The sequence below is a fragment of the Morchella sextelata genome (assembly GCF_020137385.1).
Source record: "Morchella sextelata strain SCLS chromosome Unknown scls_2, whole genome shotgun sequence".
Classification (NCBI taxonomy): Eukaryota; Fungi; Ascomycota; class Pezizomycetes; order Pezizales; family Morchellaceae; genus Morchella; species Morchella sextelata.
In genome coordinates this window covers 2,549,000-2,574,954 of record NW_025408617.1, presented here as the reverse complement: position 1 = coordinate 2,574,954, position 25,955 = coordinate 2,549,000, and the positions used below count along the sequence as shown (strand labels likewise).

At 46.8% G+C, this 25,955-nt stretch overlaps 7 protein-coding genes across 7 annotated transcripts; 1 reads left to right on the top strand and 6 right to left on the bottom strand.

The window, feature by feature from the left end:
* Positions 1–1,244: 1,244 nt before the first annotated feature.
* Positions 1,245–2,408, bottom strand: H6S33_005939 (uncharacterized protein; the record flags this gene model as incomplete). Its single annotated transcript, XM_044837340.1, has 1 exon — positions 1,245–2,408. One exon carries the CDS (start codon positions 2,406–2,408, stop codon positions 1,245–1,247), a length of 1,164 nt encoding a protein of 387 aa, XP_044699248.1.
* Positions 2,409–2,786: 378 nt separating this feature from the next.
* On the bottom strand, positions 2,787–4,532 carry H6S33_005938 (uncharacterized protein; the record flags this gene model as incomplete). The annotated part of the gene is made up of 5 exons (XM_044837339.1): positions 2,787–3,015; positions 3,069–3,974; positions 4,031–4,105; positions 4,175–4,379; positions 4,439–4,532. 5 exons carry the CDS (start codon positions 4,530–4,532, stop codon positions 2,787–2,789), a joined length of 1,509 nt encoding a protein of 502 aa, XP_044699247.1.
* Positions 4,533–8,990: 4,458 nt separating this feature from the next.
* H6S33_005937 (uncharacterized protein) lies at positions 8,991–9,575 on the bottom strand (the record flags this gene model as incomplete). Its single annotated transcript, XM_044837338.1, has 3 exons — positions 8,991–9,142; positions 9,264–9,280; positions 9,406–9,575. 3 exons carry the CDS (start codon positions 9,573–9,575, stop codon positions 8,991–8,993), a joined length of 339 nt encoding a protein of 112 aa, XP_044699246.1.
* A 1,464-nt stretch (positions 9,576–11,039) lies between these two features.
* H6S33_005936 (uncharacterized protein) lies at positions 11,040–12,269 on the bottom strand (the record flags this gene model as incomplete). Its single annotated transcript, XM_044837337.1, has 4 exons — positions 11,040–11,604; positions 11,738–11,813; positions 11,924–12,011; positions 12,096–12,269. 4 exons carry the CDS (start codon positions 12,267–12,269, stop codon positions 11,040–11,042), a joined length of 903 nt encoding a protein of 300 aa, XP_044699245.1.
* A 3,880-nt stretch (positions 12,270–16,149) lies between these two features.
* H6S33_005935 (uncharacterized protein) lies at positions 16,150–18,027 on the top strand (the record flags this gene model as incomplete). Its single annotated transcript, XM_044837335.1, has 2 exons — positions 16,150–17,187; positions 17,569–18,027. 2 exons carry the CDS (start codon positions 16,150–16,152, stop codon positions 18,025–18,027), a joined length of 1,497 nt encoding a protein of 498 aa, XP_044699244.1.
* A 1,141-nt stretch (positions 18,028–19,168) lies between these two features.
* On the bottom strand, positions 19,169–23,661 carry H6S33_005934 (uncharacterized protein; the record flags this gene model as incomplete). Its single annotated transcript, XM_044837334.1, has 6 exons — positions 19,169–19,442; positions 19,519–19,601; positions 19,655–20,113; positions 20,165–21,178; positions 21,256–23,432; positions 23,514–23,661. 6 exons carry the CDS (start codon positions 23,659–23,661, stop codon positions 19,169–19,171), a joined length of 4,155 nt encoding a protein of 1,384 aa, XP_044699243.1.
* Positions 23,662–25,023: 1,362 nt separating this feature from the next.
* H6S33_005933 (uncharacterized protein) lies at positions 25,024–25,676 on the bottom strand (the record flags this gene model as incomplete). Its single annotated transcript, XM_044837333.1, has 4 exons — positions 25,024–25,094; positions 25,150–25,164; positions 25,215–25,323; positions 25,419–25,676. The coding sequence occupies 4 exons, from the start codon at positions 25,674–25,676 to the stop codon at positions 25,024–25,026; spliced, it is 453 nt and encodes a 150-aa protein (XP_044699242.1).
* Positions 25,677–25,955: the final 279 nt, after the last annotated feature.

Genomic DNA, 25,955 nt, shown 5'->3' with positions numbered 1-25,955 from the left:
GCTACTACCGCTATTAGTGGTGGTTCTTAGTGGTGGCTATTCTAATTATCTCAGAAATAAGGTTTCACTAGCGTAAAGTTAAAAAATTTCACCCAAAATCTACGGTCAATTAGTGAAAAATGACGAAGTAATTTTGCTAAACGACTTAAACATCTGTTCTTATCCCCTAGAGAATGGTTCACACCTCCTCGGTTTTCGTTACTCCGAACCACAAAAATACTGGACTATTTACAGCTCTAAATTATATATGTAAATAATTATATATAACTGCATAACCGAGCCCAGCCGCGGACAGCGGCTATACTTCAAGATAACAGCCGTGTTTTCAAGTTCAAAGGTAGAGTATATATATATATATAGAACACCCCGACATATATGCAAGGAGCAGAATAAACAAGTCCAAAAAAAAAAGCAAGAGCAGAGAAAAAATCTCTCTATCATTTCCTATTTATTTACCTTCCAAGCACCTATTAAAATTTCCGGGTCATAAAAAAAAGACAAAAAAGACAAAAAAGTTCCCCGAAGGTAATCTTTCGGCCTCCCCTGGCCTCCATCGTGGTTCGAACTAAGGCACAACGGTTTTGGTAAATTAAACAAGATGTTTACCGCTTGACCGTAAGAACCACGACGTGTCCCGGGTTGTTTTGGCTGCCTTTGCCTGACTCTGGCTGAGTTTCAACCTTGGCAAATTGTTGCAGAATTTTGGGTGGGCGTGGATTTATATTATTCTGAGCTAGCTTGGCAAGTCAAACAATCAGGTTATCTTATAAATGTTTGCTAAATGGCGGATCAACAGACTTAAATTAAAGTAGTGATATAGAGCTGGGTACCTGTTTGAAATCTTAGAGCTCTGCAGGGGAATTCTACACCTATGTACGAGCTCCTCCACGCCAACCCCGCTCCACCTCCAAGAACAAGAAACCCTGAGTCCAGAACGAATAATCCGCGGACTACCTTTCGCTTCTGATATTGTAATTTACAAGTCAAGATATTTCATATAAGAGAGATCCCCGAGGGTTGGGGCTTTACAAGAATTCCAATCGTTGGCCTCTGGCTAGCCTAGTGCTACTAATTCTTGGCAGGCCCAACCGTCTCAAGCTTAAGCCGAGCCTAGAATCATGATATATCACTCTGTGCACATCACATTACAGGCAGGTCTTCAAAACTGGTCACAATAATCGGTATCGATTCACTACTCCTAAACCGCTATATAAGCTCACCAAATCCCATCTATCCACACATCTTTAATTCCACTCTTTAAACTCCCATCTCTCGCCCGCCGTCCAAAACCCCACCTCCGACCAATCCCACCCTTCTACACCTCTAAAATTAAAGCTCACCACCAGCCTCGAGGCTCTCGTGTTTATAAAGTCCCATACCACGACGCCCAATGTCTCACCCCTCAACTCGACAAACTCCTCTCTCCAGGCCGGGAATGCCGCATCCCACGCTGTCTCCCACGCCGTCCTAAGGAAGAACTGCACGCGGTTGTTGATGCCCCATGCTTCATTCGTCGCCACGTTGCGCGGCACACAGAACAGCGATGCGCCAGAGAGATAGTTTACCAGCAACGGGAGATCCTGTGGATTAGTAGCGGGGACGGAGGCGTCAAGAATAGAGTTGAAGAAGGAGATCCACTCCCGCCAGAAGTTGATGATGAGGTCCCACTTCTTCTTGATCACATCTAGGTACGTGTACAACTGATAGTGATCCTGGATCTTGATCCTCTTCTCGTCCGTATACGGCAGGCCGAGCTCATACGTTGCGCCCTCCGCATCATAATCCCTCAACACGACGACCCTACCGCGGGCCTCCCCCAACAGTGGGAGCCGCCTGCTCGTATCCCCAGGGAACCACAGCAGGTCCGTCAACATCTCCACGGTGTCCTCGTGCACATCGATGTACCACTCAAGCGTCTGCACAAACGTGCGTGTATTTCGCTGTGCGTGTTGCTCGTCCTTGAGGCGCATGAGCACGACCTCGGAGCTGCCGGGACCCGTTAGGAAGGCGTGGAGCATACGGACGACGAACGTAAAGTTTGTGCCGAGATACACGACACCGTGGTGCATCTCGAAGGTGTTTCGGTAGTGGCGGGCGCGGATGTCGATGAAGCGGACGCCGGCGTGGAGCTGCTGGTACAGTGTGCCGGTTTGTGTGGTGGTGAACTTGGGGAGGCGGTTGGCGCGGTAGGCCATGGTGTCGTGGGTGCCGGGGATAGAGAGTGTGTTGAGGGGTGTGTGGAAGGGGAGGTGTGACATCCAGGTACTCATATTCATGGGCTTCGTGGGCAGTGGGAGGTGTGGGGGGGAGAACTTGTGGTGCATCTCGTAGAGGTAGGGGAAGGGGGTGAGGGCACTGGAAGGTAGGTGGAGGATGAGGAGGAGGAGGGAGCTGTGTAGATACTTCATTGTTCATGGCTAACTTACTGATGGGTTTGATGGGATGTAGTGTGGTTCCGGAGATGTGGTGATATCTTGTGAACAGATATGATGTTCTGAAGCCCTAGGAAAGTATCACCAAGTATGCAGTAAGTATGGTCAGTCATGAGTGAATATACTACTGGAAATCCCGGGGATGTCTTCACGAAAGATATTGCACAAAGAACTTCCTCGACTCAATTGATAAATGGAATAATTAACTATTTAATTAATACAAGCCTATCAACAGGCCGCGAGAATAACGGGGCAAAAACAATGCCGCTCATACAACACTATAAAATATTAGCAGATATTGCTTCAAGGTATTCGAAAACTACTTACATAACAAAAAACAGTCCAAATCAATCATTACCATTCATACCCATTACATGTACCTTGACCCTGACTGATCAATGCCAGCATCTCGGAACCCGTGGGCGCCGCAGTCAAGTTCTCATTGCCGTTTTCTAGGATCAGGATATCATCCTCAATCCTGACACCCCCCACGTCCCAATACCTATCTAAAACCTTTTTGTTGATATATTTCCCGTGTGTGGGATGTGCCAAGTACGGCAGGATGATGAATTCGCAAAAGTATCTACCACACAATTAATACCACGTCGACTAAAATCTATGGGCGAGTTCACTTACATTCCCGGTTCCACGGTAATGACCATTCGTGGCTGCAAAGTCCTTCTCACTGCCGTCTTATAAAGCCCTCTGCCCACTCTCGGCGTCGGGAGCGTCGGCGCCATCGAGACACTAGCTCCCTCAGCCTTCCAGTTGACATCTGGTGTCCCCTCGACATCGTGCGTATCGAGCCCCAAAAAGTGGCCCAGCCCATGAGGGAAAAAGGCCTTACTAGTACCGGCCCTGAAGATCTCCTCCTCAGTGCCATTATACAGGATCCCCAGCTGCATCAACCCCTTCACCGCAATCCGGTGTGCAAGCGTATGTGTATCCCGCCAGTCCACGCCCTTCACAGTGCGCTTAATGCACTCACGCTGCATCGTCTCTACAATGGTATATATATCCTTCGCCTCCTTTGTCCATCTCCCCGAGATCGGGAAAGTCCTCGTCACATCACTCGCATACCCCTCCCACTCCGCACCTGCATCCAGTAGCACCAACTGCCGTCCCTTCAGCGGCTCATCGTTGCGCACATAATGCAACGTCGCCGCGTTCCGCCCGGACCCAACAATCGGATCATAGGCCTGCGTTTTTGCCTGCCGCGAGACACACTGCTGCAGGAAGATTCCCTCAAGTTCAGCCTCGTTCTTTGCGGTGCGGACGGCGGCCATGACAGCGCGGTGGGCGGCGGCCGAGATGGCGTTGGCTTTGCGGAGGAGCGCAATCTCGTGGTCGTCTTTGTAGACGCGTGCATTGTCCATTGCGGGTTGCAGGTGGCGGTTATTGATACTAGTTGTGGGTACGGTGGTGGGGATGAGTGATTGCTGTGTGTGCAAGATGTAGAGGGGGGAGTGCGGGGAGCTGAGGTGGTAGCTAAGGATGTCGTCAGCGACGGCGGTCGAGTGCAGGACTTCATCGACGTCGTATCTATAAACGGTCAGTATCGTCGGGCGGGCGGGCCAATGGAGCCTTGGGGTGCGGACTTGTAGATGCAGTCTTCGATCGACGGCGGCAGGCCTGACCAGAGCACCTGGCTGGGGTTGAAGGGCGGTATATAGCTATCACAAACGCCGCGTTAGCTTCTTTGTAGACCGACGGCTGTCAGTGCGCGGCAAACTGGAGCTTACAGTGTCAACTTGTCATCCTGAATGGAGTAGATGAGGTAGCAGTCTGGGATATCCGGGACACCGGAAAGGTACAGAAAGTAGCGTCTTTGGCGGAACTTTACTGCCTCGTCTGAGTCCTCGAAGAGGACTGTTGGTGTGCCCTCGAGGTAGATCAGGCCGTCCTTTACTTGGAGCTCTTTGGCGACGTTGCGCGCGTGCTGCTTGGCTGGAGAGTGGGTTTGTTAGCTGTGCGATAGGCTAATTCAGAGGTGGGTTTGCAACTACCTGGGTATTTCTCCATTGGGGACGAGGCTGATATGGAGATACTCAGACTCGTGGGGGAGAACTCGGACGTGGTGTGGGCAGTGGAGGCAGACATCTCACAGCAGTACTCTCTCTCTCCCTCTCTATTTAAGCTTAAGTTCAGATGGAAGCAGCTCGGAGAGATGAGGGGGGAAACTGATGAGTTGTATCTGTCGTGTGTTGTGTGTGGGCGGGGGGGTAGAGAGTGAGGAGTGTGTGGGTGAGCGAGCGAGTGATTGACTGATTGACTGACTTCTTTCCCCATGCCGGGGTCCCGGGCGACGCGACCCAGACGGGAGAGAGCACGTGCACATGCGATACATATGGAGTGCAGTGCCAAGAAAAGGGTCCACTTTAGGGTACGATTATCATTGTCACTTGCATCCCATTGGCTGGTGTATAGAGCAGCTATGTGTACGGATCCTATTCTGGACGTGTATCAATTGCTAAATCCAATGGCGGATCTCTGTGCCGGCCTACTATGGAAGGTAGAGTTGCATCATATGATATCACTCGCTACCTAGGTGCAACGGCTCTCGAAAAATATCCGTGGTTCAAAACCCAGCGTTTCTTTAAGAAATTACATGTACATTGATATAAAAACCTTCTTCAAGTTATTTGTACGTGAAAGTAGGAATTGCGATTCTGTCTTCGGCGTTATGTTTGTGTAGAATACCCCCCAACCCCGAGTCCATCGATACATGTAGTTATCCAGGTAGACTAGCTCCACCACTCATCCGGACACTCCCCTCAGTTAGACAATTGATAGTGGTTGTTACAAGCCGGCTAGAACGTAGATTTGATTGTTTTTATGTCAACTGTTTGGGTGAAGGAGGCCTCCGGGTGAATGGTGAAGCCGTCTATAACCAAAGAGTAAATGCGTAGAATATAATACACCTGGTAAATGATAGTATACTGTGAGAGTTTCCAGCTCCGGCGCAGTTCCCGCCTTTCAGTTACCCAAAACGTACATTGCCAAGCTAGCATAGATCCAACCAGTATTCTGCAACAATTTGCCAAGGTTGAAACTCAGCCAGAGTCAGGCAAAGGCAGCCAAAACAACCCGGGACACGTCGTGGTTCTTACGGTCAAGCGGTAAACATCTTGTTTACTTTACCCAAACCGTTGTGCCTTAGTTCGAACCACGATGGAGGCCAGGGGAGGCCGAAAGATTACCTTCGGGGAACTTTTTGCCTCTTTTTCGATCGGCGCTATCAATTACAGAAAGCATACTAACCACTCACACACACCATGTACCACACACACCGCACACGCTCGCCGATAGTAAATATGAAAAGAGGAACGAAGGAGTGTCTTATCTTTTTATTCCATACTATCTTACTTGACCAATCACTACTCTACATATATAATTTGGGTATCTAAGGCAGCCTGAACAGCCCCGTACGCGTTTTCATAGTATTTTTTGCTTTTCTCATATCATTTGAAATAATGCTTCTTGATTCAAGGTTATATATAGCCATTTCTTTTTAAAAAAACCCGTTACACTTAAATAAGCAATCATAAGACGGTAAGGAAATGTTCGTGTAAGAACTTCGTCTACCACCCGCGCTAGCCTTCATAGTATATCACTCGACGCCGAGACATTGTGTAGGGTTTCTCTTCCCACCACACGGTAGCAGCAGTCGGCTAGTGTAAGCATTATAGTACTACATTTACCTGCGCATATGTTAATAATCTACTATGCCCAACGTCGATGCTGGCCTGCATCGGCCGTCATATGTCTAGCTGCGTAGACGTCTTCTTTCTAGCTCTCGCTTTGGAGGTCGAATTCCTCCGTCGAGCTGGACTACTTTTTGATCTGTGGGCTGGGGGTCTAATATCTTGGTAGGATGATGACAGTGCTGGTGGGATAGCGATCTCGATTCACCCATCTATGCTGAGGAAGAGAGTCTTTCTCTCCCATGTGGTTTTGAAGTCGGCTTACTCTGGACACTCCTCAACCTCGTCTGCTAATTTCCCTTCGGCTAACCATTCGAGCTCTCTCCTAATGTCATCCGAGACTTTGTTACTTCTACGGCTTGGGGGCTTGGGTTGGGACTGTCGTCACGCCTCGATATTGTATACGTGTTGATTTTGGCGCGTTGCAGGAACCTGCGTGATATTACGGGTAGTTGGATGGTGGGCTCAGTGGTATTCGGATATTGGACACACACTAGCTTTCAACAAACTAATTCCCGCCGCTTCCCTATGCACTTATCTTACAGTAGATGGAGTCACGAGATGCCAGAAGGAGAGGGAAACTTTTGGTGTCAATGCCAAAGATATCATGTGAGGTAGGTTATCTACACTCACCCTCTTGTTTAAATTACTCAATAATGTGTATCAGGTTATAAGCAGGCCTAAGAGATGTACGGGTATGATATCATGTCAAGGAATCCTTAGATTTGAGCTTTGGGAACGTTTGAGTAGTGTTTGATATGGGAAAGCGAACTCTCCATGAAGCGTCAAGCTTGAAGAGGTGGAGTAACGAAGTACATAATCTAGATATATTTGAGCTTGTCTTGTGGGGGGCTCGAGCTCTGTGTAATGGGTGAGGGGCATGTCACAAGTCATTATACCCCGCCGCAGGAAGCTCATAACCCCACCCCACTAAATAGCCAAATACTTGTTCCCAAGTGGTTCTTTGCTTGCCATGCGTACTGCTAGTCCTATACGTTTTAGAAAGTATTGTAGGAACAAAGATGAAACATTCGATTTTACGAAAGAATATCGGACTTAGGCTGGCGCCTGGGGGCTTACCTCGATACGAACCTCAGATTCGAGCTTCTGTAAACTACCTAACTATAGGTATGGATTCATCAGTGTTATGGGGGGGGAAACGACTCAGTAAACCTCTACCTCCAGGGCTATGTTAAGCAGTCTCCTAGACAAGTCCTAAACCAACCCGAATCTTTGAGCAAAGATTGACGGCCCCCAAGACATCCCACAATAACCCTAACTATTCATTATCATAATGAATCTCCCTAAGCACTGGTTGACCCTACTAATAGCAATACCAACTCGTGACGGCGAAGATAATTAATTATTGAGTCATAAAGCGGCGTTGTCGGCCGTACCGATCATTTCTCATGCGATTGGTTTCCGGTAGGCCATATTCAGGTAAAGAACCGAGGCCGACTTTATGATTCTGAGATGGGTTAGAGAAATCCTCTTGACGCTTGACCCCCATCACCTTGCCTGTTTTCCGGTTCTGTTTTCAATCAATGGGTGTCAATGATTTCCGTCCGGATAAAGCAATTACTAGAACAAAAAAGGGCAATAAAAAAATTACAAAAAGGGACAAACCAAATTCTCTATATACGCCCCCATTAGCGCCCTCAAGCACGGGCGAAGAGAATCGGACAATGTACTAAATCCAGTCTAACGTAGTACACGTACATCTTACTGTACCTCAAGGGAGAGAATGTGTGCGAAAAAGACAGCCGCGTGAATAATCCTATTGTCTGGCGTCAATTTAGTGAGAATCCCTCGCATGACTGTACCACATCCCCTTAGCCTCTGTGATCCTTGAGATCTGATCGTTTATCCCCTCTCCCGGGCGCGCGCGGCTCGTTTAGTTGACAATGTGGTGTGTGCTATCTTCGGATCTCATCTGGCATGCAAGATAGATTCGACAGGGAGTCGATATGTTGGCAAACGCCTCACCAGGCCAGGTTGTGGCGCGGTTCAAAAGGTCTGGTGGAAGAAGTCACAGTAAAGGGGGCAGGGCCCGTGCATGGAGGACTCAAATCAATCCAGACGGTTAACACTAGGCTGTGCGGTGCCTAAGTGACTGGGGGGTTTATTTGGGAATATGTTGTGATCATGCAAGTAAACCTGGGTTTCAAAACGCTGGAATGGTTTTCTTTGTTATGCAGTCCCTGGATTTTGGGGAGTATGGGGATGTTTCATCTGATCGATCCTTATTCTGACAAATTTGTGGTGTGCCTCAGTAATCATATCATGTGCAGCGGGTCAATGATCGAGTTTACCCGGTTGACATATTAGGTATTTTTTTGATATTTTTCGGTCTCTATCAAATACTAAAGCAAATTGCCTAGTAGAGGAAAAGTCTTTCCTGTGCATCCTTCACAACCCAATCTAGTCCCTCCTGGAGATTCTTACCTGTCATCGCGCTGCAAGGCAATATCGTCCATTTATGCGTCTTAATTTCGTCGAGTTTAAGACCCTTTTCGCCCAAAACGGTTAGTGCATATTAGGGTAGCAACAGCGGGAATGACTAGAGAAACGATTTCTCGCCTCTTTTGACTTCTCTCATTCCCACCCCCAGATTCCTTAACGAGTTTCATGAAAGACTTCGCTTACCTCCCGGATTTCATCATGAGTCATGCACCCAGCGACGTCGGTCTTATTTGCAAAGACTAGTAAACTCGCTCCAAGTAACCGCTGTAAATAATTAGAAGGCGCTTGTCGTTAGCTTTATCCTCTATATTCATTTTTTACAGTTGATGCCTTCAAGACCAATATGTAAGGCATAGACAAGGCAATTGGGGGGGGGGGGGGGGGATAAGATCTATACCTCTTCTTGAAGAAGTCCATGAAGTTCTGTGGCACAGTCCTCAAGTCGGAATCTATCGGTGGCATCTACGACCCAGATCAAGGAGTCGGTCTTTTCAAAATAGTTTCGCCAATAACTGCGGAGAGTCTTCTGACCACCGACGTCCCCTAATAAGGTGCTCCATGATGTGTTAGTGATATCATAAAAGAGTATCCGGCCATTATTTGGGGTCCAGATATCAAAGCCTCAATGATTGCTTTTTATGACTTATATTTTTGTACTACTCACAAATGTTTAACTTGTAACTATAAGTATCATTAGCTTCGGACTTGATATGGGGCGCAATATTATCATTCTCTGAGAGGGCTGAGGGTACCAAAAAAAGATAGTTATATAGATCAGGTGAAACAATAGAGAGCTTTATTTTTACCCTTTGTAATCAATAGTTTTGATAATGAAGCCTAACGTCGGGCTCACAGTGTTGACGTCTTCCTTCATAATATACTTCACGATGGTTGTCTTCCCCGCGTTATCCAAACCCAGCATCAATACCCGCATCTCCTTGTCCTTTAACTGCGCCTTCCGGAGAATGGACAACATCTTGATCGCTTGTAACTTTTGATTCCGAGGTATTTCTATTTGTTGTAGTGGTGCGGAGGGACTTCCTGGGCGAATCCAGGTGTCGTCTGATGTTGGTAGATTGAGGTTAGTTGGTTTCATTCTCAGCCTCAAGTGTCAATGCGTGCACGGACCAGGGCCATGAACCCTAGCTTCCGCCACTTTCCTACTTTCAACTTCTCACCACCACGCCACACAGTTACCGACGGTGAAAAGAAGCAAGCTTGATATCCCAGCATCCAGATTCCATTGCATCCACGCCAACGGATCCCGATCTTTTACCATCGCCGTAAGGTCACAGCCACACGATCAGCGTCAGCCTTATAGTCAGAGACAGAAAGGGTCTTCAACTCGAGGAAACCGATTACATATATATATATAATAAATCTTCATCAGTAGCAGCAGAAGAAATGCTAGTCCTTGTCTTACTTCATATTTGTAGCTTATTCTCAGGATGACCGCTAGGGACTGTCCAAGCCACTCTACAGATTTACAAGAGGTTATCTGTGCATTCAGCAGGCAATCAACAATACGAAAATTAGATCACCTGTCAACGTTAACAACAGGAGACAAATTCAATATCCGGCTAGAACAAATACCAAAAGTTCTGTTTCAATTGCTAAAAAGGATGTATTAAGGGAAAAACTACATGTAGCCAACAAAAGAAGTTTTTTTAAAAAAGAAAGAAATAAATTTCCCATGCTATGCTATATTTGATGTCACTTGCTAGATCAACTGGCTGTGACCCCTCTAGAAAACCCAAGAAATATGAAAAATGACCTCGAACCTAAAATGTGTTCCCCATATGCATCCGTCTATCCCATCTAAACCATCTAAACCATCTAAACCATCTAAAACGTCCAAAACATCTAAAACATCAAAACCATCTAAACCATCTAAAACGTCCAAAACATCTAAAACATCAAAACCATTTATCCCAAACTCCTAAAGAAATCTATAATCGTCTACCCCAATGTTTAATTGTCCGTTTGCTCGTTGCTCGTGTGCGCTATCGTCTTCGTTACCCATTACCCGTCCCGTTCCCTTCTGACTCCGCTGGTTCCTATGCTTTTAGTACTCCTGCACTGCCATATCATTTCGGCAGCCCCTCTAAAGCGCCCCTCTCCCTTCCGTGCCTCTTTGCCCAACTCCCCCCCCCCCCCCCCCCCCCCCGCGAACCCGACCCTCTTGTGATCCTTCTCCTCCGATCTCCTCAGCCTTACACCTTCCCGCTGCCCTGGTCTCAGGCATTGATCTTTGTTCGGTAAGACTTTGCAAAGACTGTGTTGCTGACACGCACTGTTTAGTTACAAGACTTGAATACTCAATGGCAGAAAAAGAAGAAGAAGAAGAAGAGACAAAACGTGAGAAGAATTCAAAAGGAAAAACCAAAAGTAAGAAAGAAGAAAGGAAAGAGAAAGGAAAACTAAAGACTAGAAGCTAGATCTAATTACCGGCTATTTGCTGCTGTATACTCTTCCACTGCCATTGCACACCTGTGCTTAACCAGGCATTCGCATTCGATGACCCGTAATTCAGCAAACCTTCTCCCGCGGCCAACCTATAATAAAGCGCAAGATTCGACGATCCTCTCTCAAGCACTCCCTGCCTGAAGCTTGCCAAATCTGTCGTCGCAATGTGTACCCTTGACCTCGTAATCGTCTGCCAGTGCTCTCCCAGTTGCCTCAGGGTGCAGGTGTCACCGGCTATATGGATCACGTCAGGCAGGGTACTAGGTCTGCGTCTAGCCACGGACGCTATGGCCATAGCAACATCGCCAATTGATGTGAACGAGATCTTTGGCTCCGCACGGCCGCCGCCGGGAACAACGGCATCTATGTGCCTGTTTGGCAGGTCGACGCCAAACCAAGAGCCGGACGGGATCACATAGTCCATGAGCATTCCGCAGAAGATTTGGACAGTTTTGATGCCGTCTTCACGAGAGCGCTGGGATTGCTCTTGTTTGGCCGATAGCGGCGATGGGAATGTGAACATTCGGTGATCTGGGCCACTACAGAGAAGGGCAATATAAGCATTACTGATCTGGTCTTATTTTTTTCTTTTACGTTTACATGGGAACGTGAATGGATTGATAATGTCCGGGGTGGATGTGCTTCGGGGATATTTTCTGGGAAGTAACTTACAATTCGGATGGAATGTATAGTTTCGCACCACATCGATAGGCAGCGTCGCCAAGGCTGATCCACGACCTTGGGTACACTTTATGCGCACCTATGTCAGCCTCACTCATATATGGCGCATTGGGGGGGAAATCGCTTGAGAAACGAGGTTTCAGAAATTTTAAAACAGGAGGAATGAAGAAGACATACTTCCGAGGAGGTTAATGACTACGTCGACATTTTCTAGGGCGTCATCGAGGACCTCAGGGTCTTCGTAGTCAACACCGAGATATGCGGCCTGAGAAATCCTCAAGAGTCAGTAATCAAGGAAAACAAAAATAGAAGAATAAAGTTTTGTGCAAGTGCAAATGTAAGTGCATACCATTCCAGCTGAATGAACAGGGCCACCGAAACGAGAAGGGTCTCTCATGAGAACTCTTATTGGTAACTGAAAACTTGATGCAAATTGTGGTGATAGTAGAGCATCAAGAGTGGCCTGGCCCAAAACACCACCCAAGCCGGCGATGGCAACCACTGGTCTGTAAGATGAGGACATATTGAATATATAAAATTTCTGAGCTACCGGAGCTTAGGGTCAAAGAAGGAAGAGAGATGAGGATTGATGTAATGTGAGTAATGAAAAAGGTATTGTAGTACTGATTATGGATGGTAGTAGTAGTGCACGGTTCAACTGTATTGTTTCTAACTCTTCTCTAGGTATTGTCTGTAGTTGGTAAAACAGGATGGGGTCCAAGTCGAGGGGGAAAGGGTTATATACAACTCCTGGGCATTTAGAATGTTACATGTTTCTTCGAACAAGTAGCTGTAAAGAAGTTTCATGGAAGCCTCCTCGCATTGAGTATGTGGAGTTTCCGCCGTAGGGTTACCTTCTAGGTGGTTTTGGATTTAAACCCTTTCCCTCCTCAAGGCTTGCTTTGCTGCCTCCCCCTTGGGCTGGGTCGTGTGAGGTTTGATGATGACATATTAGTCACTACTAGCTATGGCTAGCTCCTCCTCCTCCGTGCAAAGAAATAGGTGTCGATATTGGTTGGTTGGTTATGCCATTAAAAACGGCCGGAGTAAGCCTCGGCACTACGAAACGACACTAGCTATTGAGAAGCGAGACGAACCGAGAATATGGGGCATACACTTTACTCTCCGGAGGTTGTGGATAGCGAAGTTGGCTTGGAGTCTTTGTTTTTGGGCAAAACTGAGCCTCTGGGGAGCATTGTTCTTCTTGCCTTGCTTGGATTCTGAAGGAGCAAATAGATTCGCTGCAAGGATTTTGACTGGCGAAACAGAAGACTTGTGCGACTATCTAGACCTAACCGTCTAGTGCTCTACTACATGTAGCTTCAAGTGTACATATGGTTATACTGATCATGACAATATGATGGGCCTGAGTTTTCTCTCTTTCTCTCTCTCTCTCTATGAATGCAAATTGAGAGTAATTACTCAGTGCTTGAAGTGCGTATTGCAGAATATGTGTAGTGCTACTAGCTAACTAGTAAAGTGGGTAATGAGTCACCCGGATAGATAATAAATCTCAGTTGACGTTGTTGAAGACCGGCGCCAGTAGAGTACAACAGGCGTGAGTACCCGGAATTCTCTAAGTATTGATTACAGTCCCGAGACCAGGAAGTGTACCGAACTCGGTCATTGAAAACGAGTACAAAGTACATTCATGTCAAAGGCCGGCTTTGTTTCTTGTGGCGCCTATATCCATCATGCGTTTACCTGACTCTTTCAATGAGGCTGTTCGCCCGGTCTCTGAAGGATAGGGCTTTACAACACATCCGAAAGTGCTCAAGAAGCCTTGACAGGCACAATTTTCATCATCATCGTCATGAAGTAGCAGGTATAACTGTCTTGGTCAGTAGCTAGCTCCCCTCCGGTACCTATTTGTAGTACGGGCGTGATTTCTAGAAAATATTTCCCACGTGGTTGGTGGAAAGGCGGCTTAGAAGTTAGGGGGAGGAGGATGTGGTCGGGTGTTTCCATGCATTAGGTGGGACGTGCCGCACCGTTGGACTGGAAGGATAATGGGCGAGTGCGAAGCTATGATACAAAGAGTACCGGGACAGGATGTCTCCGCTTAACAACAGATCTTTGGTACTCCATCTCTCCTGCCCCTCATCTGATCTGAGGTTGCTTGTCCTCCCCCTGAGGCTCCTTATCCTCCCCTCTCCTCATCATGCCCCTCTTCATACACACGTCTTCCTCATCATCCCCATCATCATCAACAACCTTCCCCTCTCTTGAACAAGCATTCAGAGAATCTTACATGTGCATGTAGGTCATAAGGATAGAGGGCATCACAAAAGCCCCCCCATCTCCCTTCCTCCCTACCGTACTTGATGGGATGAAATGGCGAGGCATGGCATGGCGGATGTAATTTTAACCATCCTCGTTTGTTGCTGCCCTTGTTTATTACTTCCCTTCGCTTAGGGTTAACTACGAAGATCCATCCGAACCGACTCGGATCCCACTAAACCCTGGCCGCCCGACGACGACCCAGCAGATGCAGACACACAGACATGATCACGTTTTTTCTTGTCTGATCGGACGTTGAACGAGGCGCAAGGCACCGGTAGTTATGCAAGGATTGCCGATGGCGTTTTTGATGCCAGCGATTTACCCTCACCTCCTCTGCCGAAGAGGGGAGGGGAACGGTTCGGCAAGCCCGCTTTATGTAAAAGTTCCAGTTGGACCCTTTTTCTTTTGGTCGTTGACATGATGGAGCTTCGTATCTTTCTTTTTTCTGTCATTGGCATGGAAAAGGGACTAGTTATGTAGGTAGTTACCAGAACCACCATCTCGGGAGATAGAGCAAGACGCCCTCCTTCAGGATGCGATCACCTCCTCGAGTCCTAAAAGGGCCTTTTTTTTGTTTTTTTTGCTTGCTCACGGTTTGTCAAGCCATGGTGATCGAAATGCAGTAGAGTTCACACTCGGTACTTACATCTACCGATGTTGTTTCTCCCGCTAGCTAGTAAGGCTGGTGTTCTAACTGTCTTGAGTATTTGGATTTCTTGTACTTGCTTGAAAGATCATGAACAAATTGATATAAAAAAATATGGTCTTATTTATCCCTTCTTCCCTTAACTTCATTGACGGTCTTTTGTAGGACTCGACATGCCGACTTTCCCTATTTGATTTTCAGCCTGTCTGTCAGTTTGTCACAAACAGTTGAATGTCGTCATTATGTTGTACCAAAGTGAACAACTTGTCCAGCCCCTCATAAACATTGAAACATTGACGAGTTAGACGCGCAATACTGGGGTTCGGCGAAAGTACAACATGTAGAGTGACATGACAAGTCACCGTGATACCTACCTGCCAGTGATGGTGGTGATACCCACAACTTTGAAGATGACAAGTTCATCGGGGGAATAGATTTGTTATACACCATGTAATGTGGTCAGCGGTGCAGTGCAATTCAAATCGATACCCTGGTGAATTTCTCACTATACTCTATCTTGAGATCACTCATCAATTCGACTACATTTGCATATTATTTCCAACTTGGTTCCGATTGCCGCAGTGTTTATTACTTACTGGCTGTATGACCTCTAGGACAGTACAAGTTCTAATCCTTGTGCCTGCCAGCCAAACATCCTCAATAACTACATGTACGCACGCGCAGTCACATCTCGTTCGGACTCCCTATCATGCCTGTCATGTATCACCCATGGTCCACCGCACTCCCCCGACTGCATAGTATTCTACGCTACATAGCTGTACCTTACCATACCTATTCAATTGATTGGCAGGAGGGAGTGTGATGATCACAACACTACATCAAGATCGCCGGCAATCTGAGAATTGGATGCACTTCTCTACTCTCACTATGAGATACCCCACCACCACCACCACCACCACCACCACCACCACCACCACCATCACCACCACCAAAAATCCCCCCGCGAACAATATGGATGCGGTGCGATGCCCGGTACACGGGATGACACGATGCGATACACAAGGTGGCGGGATGTTCTACAATCCGAAGGTCACTAGACCACGTTGTTATTCTGTCAGATTCAGCCTGGCTTGTGAATATAAAAGGTGGGTGAAACAGCGAAACAATCCCCCCTCTGTTGCTGCATACGCGTACGTACATATATCTTTACAGTCTGCATACATATACATCATCATACATACTTCCCTTCCGTTCTTCCTTCCTTCTTCGCCTCCATACTCCTACTCTTCGCTGCTGCACCTTGTTCGCCCCTTCCCAGGTTCCGTTACTCTCCGAGAGATCGATAGTCCCTTGCAGCATCGATCCTCACTAGTTACATAGACAAGCCAAAAAGAAAAAAGGAAAAAAAAGAAGAAAAACTTTATACATACCTGACAACCTCCAATTACCTTTCCTTCCATTTATTTGCCCGAGAGAAGTTGAAATATCGTTATAAACTGTCGCCTTATTCAAAATGCCCGAGATGGACCCCCAGGCGTACTCGGAGTTTTACAAATACACCTCCGACCAGATCTCGACGCTTTCCTGGGATCCCATTACCCAAACTCACACTCCCTTCCGCGCCTCCCTAAATCACAGGCACCACACGTGGGCCAAAACACACTTCTCCCGCCCCGAGCTCTACCTGCGGCCTCAATCGCTGCCCGAGATCAAACTCATCGTGACCCTCGCTCGTCAAAATGGTAAAAAGATTATTGTTGTTGGGTCTGGGCACTCGCCATCAGACCTGACATGCACATCGTCATGGATGGTGAATTTGGATGGTTTCTCGTCGGTGGTGGCGGAACGAAAGGATGAGATGCAGTTGGAACTTGAGGCGGGTATACGGCTGCATCAGCTAGCAGACGAGCTGGAGAAGCGTGGATGGGCTATGCCGAATTTGGGGAGCATCACGGCACAGAGTGTTGCAGGCGCCATTGCGACAAATACGCATGGTTCATCACTGAGGCATGGAACGTTGGCGCAGGCAATCATTGGTATTACTCTCATACTGGCGAGCGGGGAGAGCGTCAAGTGTAGCCCAACGGAGAATAAGGATCTCTATCATGCTGCGCTTGTGTCTCTGGGAGGTTTGGGTATCATCACTCATGTCACATTTCAGGCTGTTCCGGCTTACAACCTGAAATGGCACCAGGATATCATAAAGACCCCTAATATGCTTGAAGCATGGAATAAGGACCTGTGGACTCGGGAAGAGTTTGTTCGAGTATGGTGGTTCCCGTATTCTGGGCGTTCTATAATCTGGCAAGCAGATAAGACTGAGGATCCATTGCGAGAGAGACCACCAAGTTGGTACGCAGCGACTCTGGGACGGCTCTCGTACGAGTTTTTGCTGTACTTGGCAACTTGGGTACCGCCGTTTATGCCGATTGTCGAAAGGTATGTGTTTTATATGCAGTATGGGTGGAGTGAGGGCGAGACCGGGAATGCGGTCCAAAAGAGCTATGAAGCGTTGACTATGGATTGCCTGTTTTCGCAATTCGTTAATGAGGTAAATATCACTCGTTTTTCAATATATATATTACTTCTTTCTCGGATTTCTTTTTTCTTTCTTCTTGCAAATATATCCGATCGTTTTGGGGAACCCCTTGTTCAAGAGTGAATAAGGAAGAGGAAGAATTGGCACATCGAGGGAGAGAAGCAGAATTCTTCAAGTCGATGTTGTTTGTGGGAGCTGAGAAACATGTTTCACATGATATTTAACATCAAGCTGGATAGAAGAGCACGCAATTTCTTCTATTCTCATCCGTTGCGCAATGAGCACCTGCGTCATGTATTTCTTTCTTATTTCATACATGCATATTGCAGTCATATGATTTCCTTCTTTTGCTACTTCTTCTCTTCCAAGATAACCTCCTCTGACCCCTCACAGTGGGCCATCCCTCTAGAAAAGGGCCCAGAAGCAATAACTCGTCTGCAAGCCTGGCTAACCGGCGATGCGGAAAATGTCTCCGGCATCCCTTTCTCTTCCCGTGGCATCTTCGTCCACGCCCCCATCGAAGTCCGCGTCTCCGACACGACATTGCAGCCCGAAAAGCCCTGGCTCGACCAATCCTATCATTCGGGGCCCACCCTCTACCTAAATGCAACACTGTACAGGCCATTCCACCGGAATCCGCCCGAGTGGGAGAGGTACTATGAGGCGTTTGAATACCTCATGAAAGAGCTCGGCGGTAAGCCGCATTGGGCAAAGAACTTCACGACAGCCACAAAAGAGGAGTTTGGGCAGATGTATCCGAAGTTGGGCGATTGGTGTAAGCTTAGGGAGGAGTTGGACCCGCAGGGAGTGTTTCGAAGTGGGTGGTTGGAGAGGAATTTGCTTCCGGAGTAGAATGCCGGCGTCGGGGAGGGTGGAAGTTTACATTGGACTTGACCCGCCCCAATTGGACCGTTACGGTGTGTATATAAATTATTTGGTATTGCTATTGTTGCTAGTATCTAGGACTGTTTCTTTTTTTCTTTTGTTGAATAGTATTATTGGTTGGCTACATGTAGCTTAGGTGGGTGGTTGGTTAATTGGCTGCACATCCCTCTCTGAGATAGATGTGGAACTCAAATGGCAAGCATATGACAGCCAGACAAATGGGAACTGATATGCGGGCTGCAACCATTACTCTAGTTAATATCAGTTATCATCCTCTCCGGAAGCTGCCCTCTCACGACATATCAGGTTGGTCCATACGATACGATACGGCTGTATTTCGTATTTCATATCTCATCATAATTCCATTTTTCCCTACCTCTCTCATGATCCCCTAGACCAGGAGATTCACCCCGCCAACGATACCGCAAGGCACAAGGGGAGTTCGGGTCCAAAGAGGCCTTATTGGAGAATGAGTACATGTAAGTAATTATATGTTAGTAGCACTGCAAGGGTAGAAAGGTTTCCTTTTTTTACTTCCTCTTTCTTTTCTTTTTCATTTCTTCAGGGCTTGTTCCGGCCGGTGCTTAATGCGAAGTTACACAAGCCACCTGCAGAGAAGGATTCAACCGTCGTTAACGGCATGTTCCTCACTCGCAGGGCCCAAAGGTCATGTGATCTGGCCTGATCTATAAAAAGGAAGAAAAAGGTACGATGATAAAAGATGGTATTGAACTGCTGCTATGAACACCCATTCCCACCCCGCAATGCAATGCAATATGTTTCAGGCGCCGGGTTTGGACTTTTAGATAATGCAAAAACCGATGTATGAAGAACGCCCTGCGCTAGGTATGATAGGAGGAAAATGAAAAAGGTCCGGAAGCAAAAAAGGGGGGAGGGTGACATAGGAAAACACTATGCTTGCATGCACAAAGGTATGACGAGTATATAGAAATAAAAGAAATATAAAAAACAAGCCTCCCAATGAAAATGCCCAAGGAAGTGAAAGGTCCGACCCGCTCCCGCTATCCCGTTCCAACCCACTACTAGCCCAAGACCGTTTAATTCGTTCAATCGTTACCGTTTTTATTTTTTTGTTACGAGTAACTCCCTATTCAATAACCTTCATAGCTTCCATTGCTGCCGTCAAACCAACAAGTCGTAAACTAGGCTTCCGTGATGGTTGCCAACTCGTGGGAATTTTTGCATCTTCCCAATTTCTGAAAAGCACTTTAAACTCTCTGGGTGCACCTCCCACAATCACACTGCTAACCGGGATGAATGGTCGATCGTCTACTGTTGCTGCAAGAATGGCGTAATCTTGTGCGAACTGCAATGCTGACTGGAATTCGGGCCTCTTAGATTGTGAGTTGGCGCCAAGAACACTGTACCCAAGCATTAGTCCTAGACTTAATTTTGCAAGGCAATTTTGTTTTACAATAAACACGGCGTAAAACATACATATAAAGCTCAAAAAAGGCGTCCACGACGTAGATCTCCGACTGGTTCAGATCTGATTGGCAATATGGTGAAACCTCGATCACCTTAACATAAATATTAGCCCCACATTTACTCGCACAAATCGGATCTTATTTACCTTAGCATGAGACTCCAGATCAATTCTGAAGAGTCGGGTGTTGTAAGAAGTGTGGGCAGGCTTCAAGTGCCAATAGTCAGCAGATGCCCGGTCCTCGCTGCTACCATCCAGAATGTCAAAGAACATGTCAGGTTCGCTATTTTCGTCGATTTCCTGGACTTCGCCCTTGGACATTTCAGAGGCTACAAGCCGAGCAACGCCAATCTCCTCAGCTGTAGAGCCTTTCCCTTTCCAGAGAAAAACCCGGCCCTTAGCAGAAACAATAAAAGGGAAACCAGAGCAAAGACTCGATGCTCTGCAGTCAACCTCATCTACGGCAATACTACCCATAAAGTGGCGCGCACAAAGTACAAAAGGATTCTCGGTTATCATTTTCGTGCGAGATCCACGTCTTGTGGTAACAATGCCACCAAGGGCTTGGAAGAAAGCGGAGGTTTCACGTCCTTGCCTCAAACGAATCTGTCATAATTCAGTATGGTTCATAGCTTTTGATTTTAGTAAAAGTCTTACCAGTTTCCCATCGTTTTCTCTTGCCAATTTTCGTGCGAAGAGAAGTGCATCTTCGACAGCAGGTTCTGAGACCTTGTCCCCACTCCAAAGATACACCTCTGTTCCCTTTGCTCCCAATTGAGTCTTGAATGTATGGATGCAAACATACATGCTCTCATCAAACAACACATTTTCGTACTCTTGAGGAACAGGTTGCAACTTGCCGTACCCAGTAATCTCCGAAAGTTCAGTCTTTAGTGACTGAACTTCCTCGGTAGTATCTTTGCGGTTGGCCATCAAAATACCAGAAATATCCAAATCTAGTCTTGGTGTCTTAGTGACTGATCCTTTGAAAAACCCCCCAAAAATCTGAGATGGCTCATCACGACTTCTTGTATTTTCGAGGGGTGCCAGTGAATCCTCATCATCCTCATCATCATCATCACCCCTCGAAACAAATGATGACGTTCTTGAGATTGCTGGAGCCCCCCAGCTCTTAGTTTTGATCGAAGCTGGTTCTTCATCTTCATTCAGCTCATTAATATTAGGGTTTGTCGAAGTCCGACGCGATAGCGAAATCCTCGAGGTGGCAGATGATGAAAGCGAAGGTTCTGGTAGAACCAGAGATTTTTCGCTCAAAGGAGACTTTGTACCCGACGACTGTTGTGTAAACATTTCCCTCAGGCTTGAGGCTGATGTTGCCTTAAGTAAAGGGGATTTGGCGGGCGTAGGTGGCTTGACTTTCTCTGTCTTTGGTGCATCTTTAGGTGCCGATGCAAATTGCGGATGTCCGGTAGCCGTCTCAACTTTAGGGCTAAGCTTTGGAACAAGATCAAATGGCTTACTGAATGTGATAGGTTTAGGTGTGATAGGTTTTGGAGAGGTTTGTGGGGCTTGCTGCTTTATCACCGGTGAAGAAAATATATCTTTTGCTGATGGTGTACTTCGAGGAGCTTCTTTAGCTGGCAGTACATCTGACCCTTCAAACTTTGTCGGTGCCCTCCTCTTCGGGCCTCGTGCTCTTGCTTTTGTCATCTGCCACAAAGGTCAGTTGATGAGAAAAAAGGAGGATAACGCTATCCATCGAAGCCGACTATTTTGCAATTACTTACATGTGTTAGTTGCTTGCCTTCACTGGGCTCAGAATCATCCTGTTGGCTCCCAGCCGCATTACTCGATTCGCTTCGGCCTGAGGTTGGAGGGGGTCCCCTTTGAAGCAGGTTCGCTAGACCTGGGTTAAATCTACTCGCCAACGATGGGCCCTTTTCCTTCAGCTCTAGTCTTCCGGGTGCCGAGTTTTGCTTGGTAGCAGAGAAGCTTGATGGCCGAGGTCTTGTTACTATTGCTGCCTTCGGAGATTCCACGGGACGCGGTACTACCGGGCGCTCTGATTGCGTAAGAGAAGCTTTCGCAGAGAGAACCATTTCTTTTAGTGGATCCGGTGCTTTATTTTTCTGTGGACCTGCAGTCGCCTGTAAGTTGGCTTTGCCTGCCAAAATCCTGTCCTTCAACTCGTTGTTTGGTACATAGTTGTTCGTTTTTGTAGATCTCAAACGTGTCATAGCATTGAGAAACGGCAGGTGTTCTCCCTTGCCCGCAGCATCAGTCATTGAGCGAGGCTTGAGCCCAGCACGGAAATTGATAGTTTCTTTAGGCGGCGGGGGAGGTTTCTCAAAAACTGAAGTTCTGTTTGACATAGGAGAGTTAAAAACTGGCTTAGAGGAAGGAACCACAGGCTTTTCTCCAATTTCTGGGTTCAGCTTTACGGTATCTAGGCTACCGCTGGGTCGCAACACTGGGATGTCTGGAATACTAGAAGGCCGTAATGGTGGGATATTTGGAATACTGAGAGGCTTTTTCAATCCTATACTCGCAGGTTTGGGGCCTGTAGGGGGGCGAGTAGCCATGGGATCCGGAAATTTCGTCTCAATGATCTTAGCTTGTGTTTTCTCCTTAGGTGGAGTATATGCTTTCATCGGAGCGTTACTGTCTGTGCCTTTCTTCAAGGCACTTTCTAGCCATGAGGATTTCGTTGGACTCCATCTCTTCTGGTCAAAGGTCTTGGTGGGCGATGCTGGTGGTGACATACTCCGGGGTGGGGGAGATAATTGAATATCACCAGATGTACCAGGCGATGCCAGTCTTGGCTCACTTAGAGAACTACCTCGACTATGCTCGACTTGGCTAACTTGACTGAGTTGACTAAGTTGGCTTTCATCTTCTGTGGTTTCCCCATCTTGTAAATCATCGCCCTCAATTTCCTCTTCATCTGCAGCCGCAGCTGCAGCGGCCTCTCTTAGATTCCCATAGGTATGTCTATTTGAAGCCGTAGAGCTGTTTCGCGAGAGTGAACCAAGCTGCTGAGAGTTGCTCCATCTTTTGTTTATAGACCCCTCTCTTTTAAGAAGGGCACTTTGTACAAACCCCCCCAAGCCTTTCGTCGGACTTGGTGTGCGTTCCTTCCGTTCAGGCGAAATTCGGCCTTGACTAGGACTCATTGCTGGAGGTCGAGTGAACCCATCTTCTGAAACAAAGCCCCCACCCACCAACGATGGATCAAAACGCGCAGAGATACTACTCGTAAAAGAGTTCCCCCTTGTGTGACGAGAGATTCCGGAACTAGATGTGGAGGAAGTCAATTGGCTTGCTGAGTGTAGAGAATCACTACGGCCACGAAACGTCGATGTTGAAGATAACGTTTCGTTCGAATCCCGCTTAGAAAGAGCTGGTCTATCCGCCTCAGAGGTCGAATCCTCTTCAAAGCCGAGCTTTCCTAGCATTCCTCCGAAAGAAGAAGACATTCCTGGCAGAGCCATTTTTGCAGTGAGGTCCATGCTTTCGTCTTGAGCTTTCCGCAGTGCACCGGATGTAGCACCCCGGTCAGATGTTTGTCGAAACCATGATGGGTCCTTCGAGCCAAGGTTCTGTGCAATCTGCGAGCGCCGTTTCTCTGGCTCTTCTTCTGATTGAGGCTCTTCCGGTTTGTATAGTAAAGAAGTGGGCCTGGAGACAGAAGAGTGGAACGATTTGGGTCTTCGTTGCCAGGAAAGCGTCCTTGGTGCCTTTTCTTGTTCGTTCCCTGATGTTTCTGCATCAGTCAATGTGCTGGCGGAAAACCTTCCTGTCAGTTTGTCCATGGCAGATTCCACGGAATCTTCCCGTCTATTACCCCCATTTGTATCCTCTGCAGTTCCTGGTCGGGATAAGGACATCTCCAACACGCTCGACCTGAGACTTAGTGGTGCTGAAAGCGGCGAATCCTTCTGAGGTGACAAAGATCTTGCGCGTTCTATCGTGGGAAATCAGCAAACTCCTTCAAAATTCCGGGAAAGGGGTATTCGGCTTTAGGCCATCGTGTAGAGACACCAACCATCTCTCCGGGCTCGCCTTGCTTCCCGCCCCGCTATGATTTCCTCCTCAAGCTTCCTCGCACGTTCCTCATCTTCGCGGTCCCGTTTGTCCCCCAACTCCCGGATCCTCTGCAAAAACTCATTTACTCCATCACCATCCGATTCCATTGTTTACTCTATTGTGCTGTAGAAAGATGGCAAAAAGAAAAAAAGAAAAAGGGTTCGCCGGTAAGACCAAGCTGCTGCTGTTGATTGAGGGGTTGTGTGACGCGTGACGGGAGTTTCGGGGTTAAGAAAGTAGACAAGAGACGGGATGGAGGAGCGAATGATCGAAACAGAAGTAAAACAACAGCTAACAGACGTCAGAGCGGGAGACGGTTTATTCGGGATCGGAATCAAGAGGAGGAGGGGCTTTACGGTGGTCGTGGACCTGAAGGTTCTTGGCAGGCCCGCTGCCTATCATAATCTCACTTCACGTGACGTGTAACGGTCGAGCTTGTTTGACCTATCCTCCGGGGTTTCAACAATCGATTGCGCCAGGCTCTACCCAGATTTTCTGAAACATGAACAGAGTGCGGAGACGAGGATCTACTAGCGAAAGAAGAACGTAAAGCTTGAATCATTTGATAGAGATATAACAGATATGGGTGTGGATGGCATGTGTTGCTGTATGTACTCGTTTTAATCCAAAAACATCAGAGCAGTGGGCCTCAATACATACTTATAAGCTTACAATCCATTTAGCGTGTCCTTGTGAGACTCTCTTAGCTACATAGAAAACCTGATGGATTTTGCTATTTTGCCGTGGAAAACAGGCATAACTTGGGATGTTTGATGTTAAAATGTACTGGATCACGTGATGGGTTGCTCAACCCCTTTCTTAAAATAATATGGAAGCTACATGTCAGAGAGTTCAAGGTACTCGTATCCAATTGAATACAAGAAGGTTGGTCCACACATCCCGAGCTACCTCGGATCACTAATCTCCACCAAAAAGAGAACACTGACAACATATGATGCTCCACAGTTAACCCTTATACTGGGTTTCCACGGGAAATCTCTTATCTGTCAAATTCTTATTTGTTAACTGTCCTACTTTACGCATCTCGTGATCCATCTCTAGGATCTTTTATTTTTGTGTTGCAAGGTATCCTTGTAATTTCCGTCATGATATATCACTCGTCAAATTTCTCACAAAAGATTCGAGAATGGGGCAAGCATATTCCTTGCCCAATCCTGTGAGGGTATGAGGTTTAGCATGTGTGTAAAATATGCGTGTGACGTGACGCAGAGAGCTGGAAAGGAGCATGGAAGCCCGATATCGATAACAAACTCAATCATTAATGACAAATATGTATGGCCGCGCGTGCCAATCAAACAAAGTACAGTAACAATCTTAGCCATAACAGACAGTATATATGTGCTAAATACACTGAAAAAGAAGAGCCCGAATTTCACTCAATGCGCAGATCATGTTCTCCACATACGCGTTGAGCGCTAGGCTCATTTCATAATTTAATTATAAGCACTCTAATTAATCAGAATCTTCCTACTCTCAAAGGATTCTCTCTCCTTCTTGGGGACCAGGACTTCGAGTATACCTATAACATAATATTAGTAGGTTTAGGCTGCCTTCCACGGAAAGCAGGTACTTACCATCTTTTAATTTTGCTGTAATGTCAACCGAGTTCACATAAGCCGGTTTTTTTAAACTCCCCAACGTGATCTTCTTCTCGAAAACCCCGAGCCCCTCTCTCCAACAGTAAGTGTCTTTAGAAACTCTTCACCATTCCGGTAAACGACACCTGAGATCTGGATTTCGGATTTTTGCTACTCGTCCAAGACTATTAGCATTTGCTTCAATTTATTTTTTTTTGCTTTTTTTTTTTGCTTTCATAACCTAATAGAATAGCTTTTGACGTTACCTCGTCGAAGCCAATCCAAATATCTTCCTTCTTCGCGCCAGGTAGAGATATATGTATCACATAGCTGGTAGCCGTATCGAACACATCAGCAGCAGCAGGCGAGAATTCACTGCTGCTCACACCAAGGGGTCCGTATACATTGTCTTGACTATCATGGATACCAAAAAGCTCAGATAGAGATTTGCCGGTAGTGTTCGAGGTGATTTCTTCGAGGGCGATGAATTCCCAAAATGGGACGGCAGGATTGCATGAGGACATGTCTTTTTTTTAAAAAAAAAATTGAGATGTGTATCAGGTCTTAATTATGGTTTTAATTAAACGCTTTGAACGGGCTTTTTGGTCGACATTCTTATCAGAGGGCCGAATAGTTTGGAATTTATATACCTTGAAGAGGTTGGTGATTGCGAATATCAACTACAAGAGTCACAAATCGGCCACGGTGGAACTCATAATATGACCGTGCGTTCATAATAGTAACCATCTTTTTAATGATCTTTAAGATTCTGGATGTTTCTCACCCACTATTGTGTGTATACG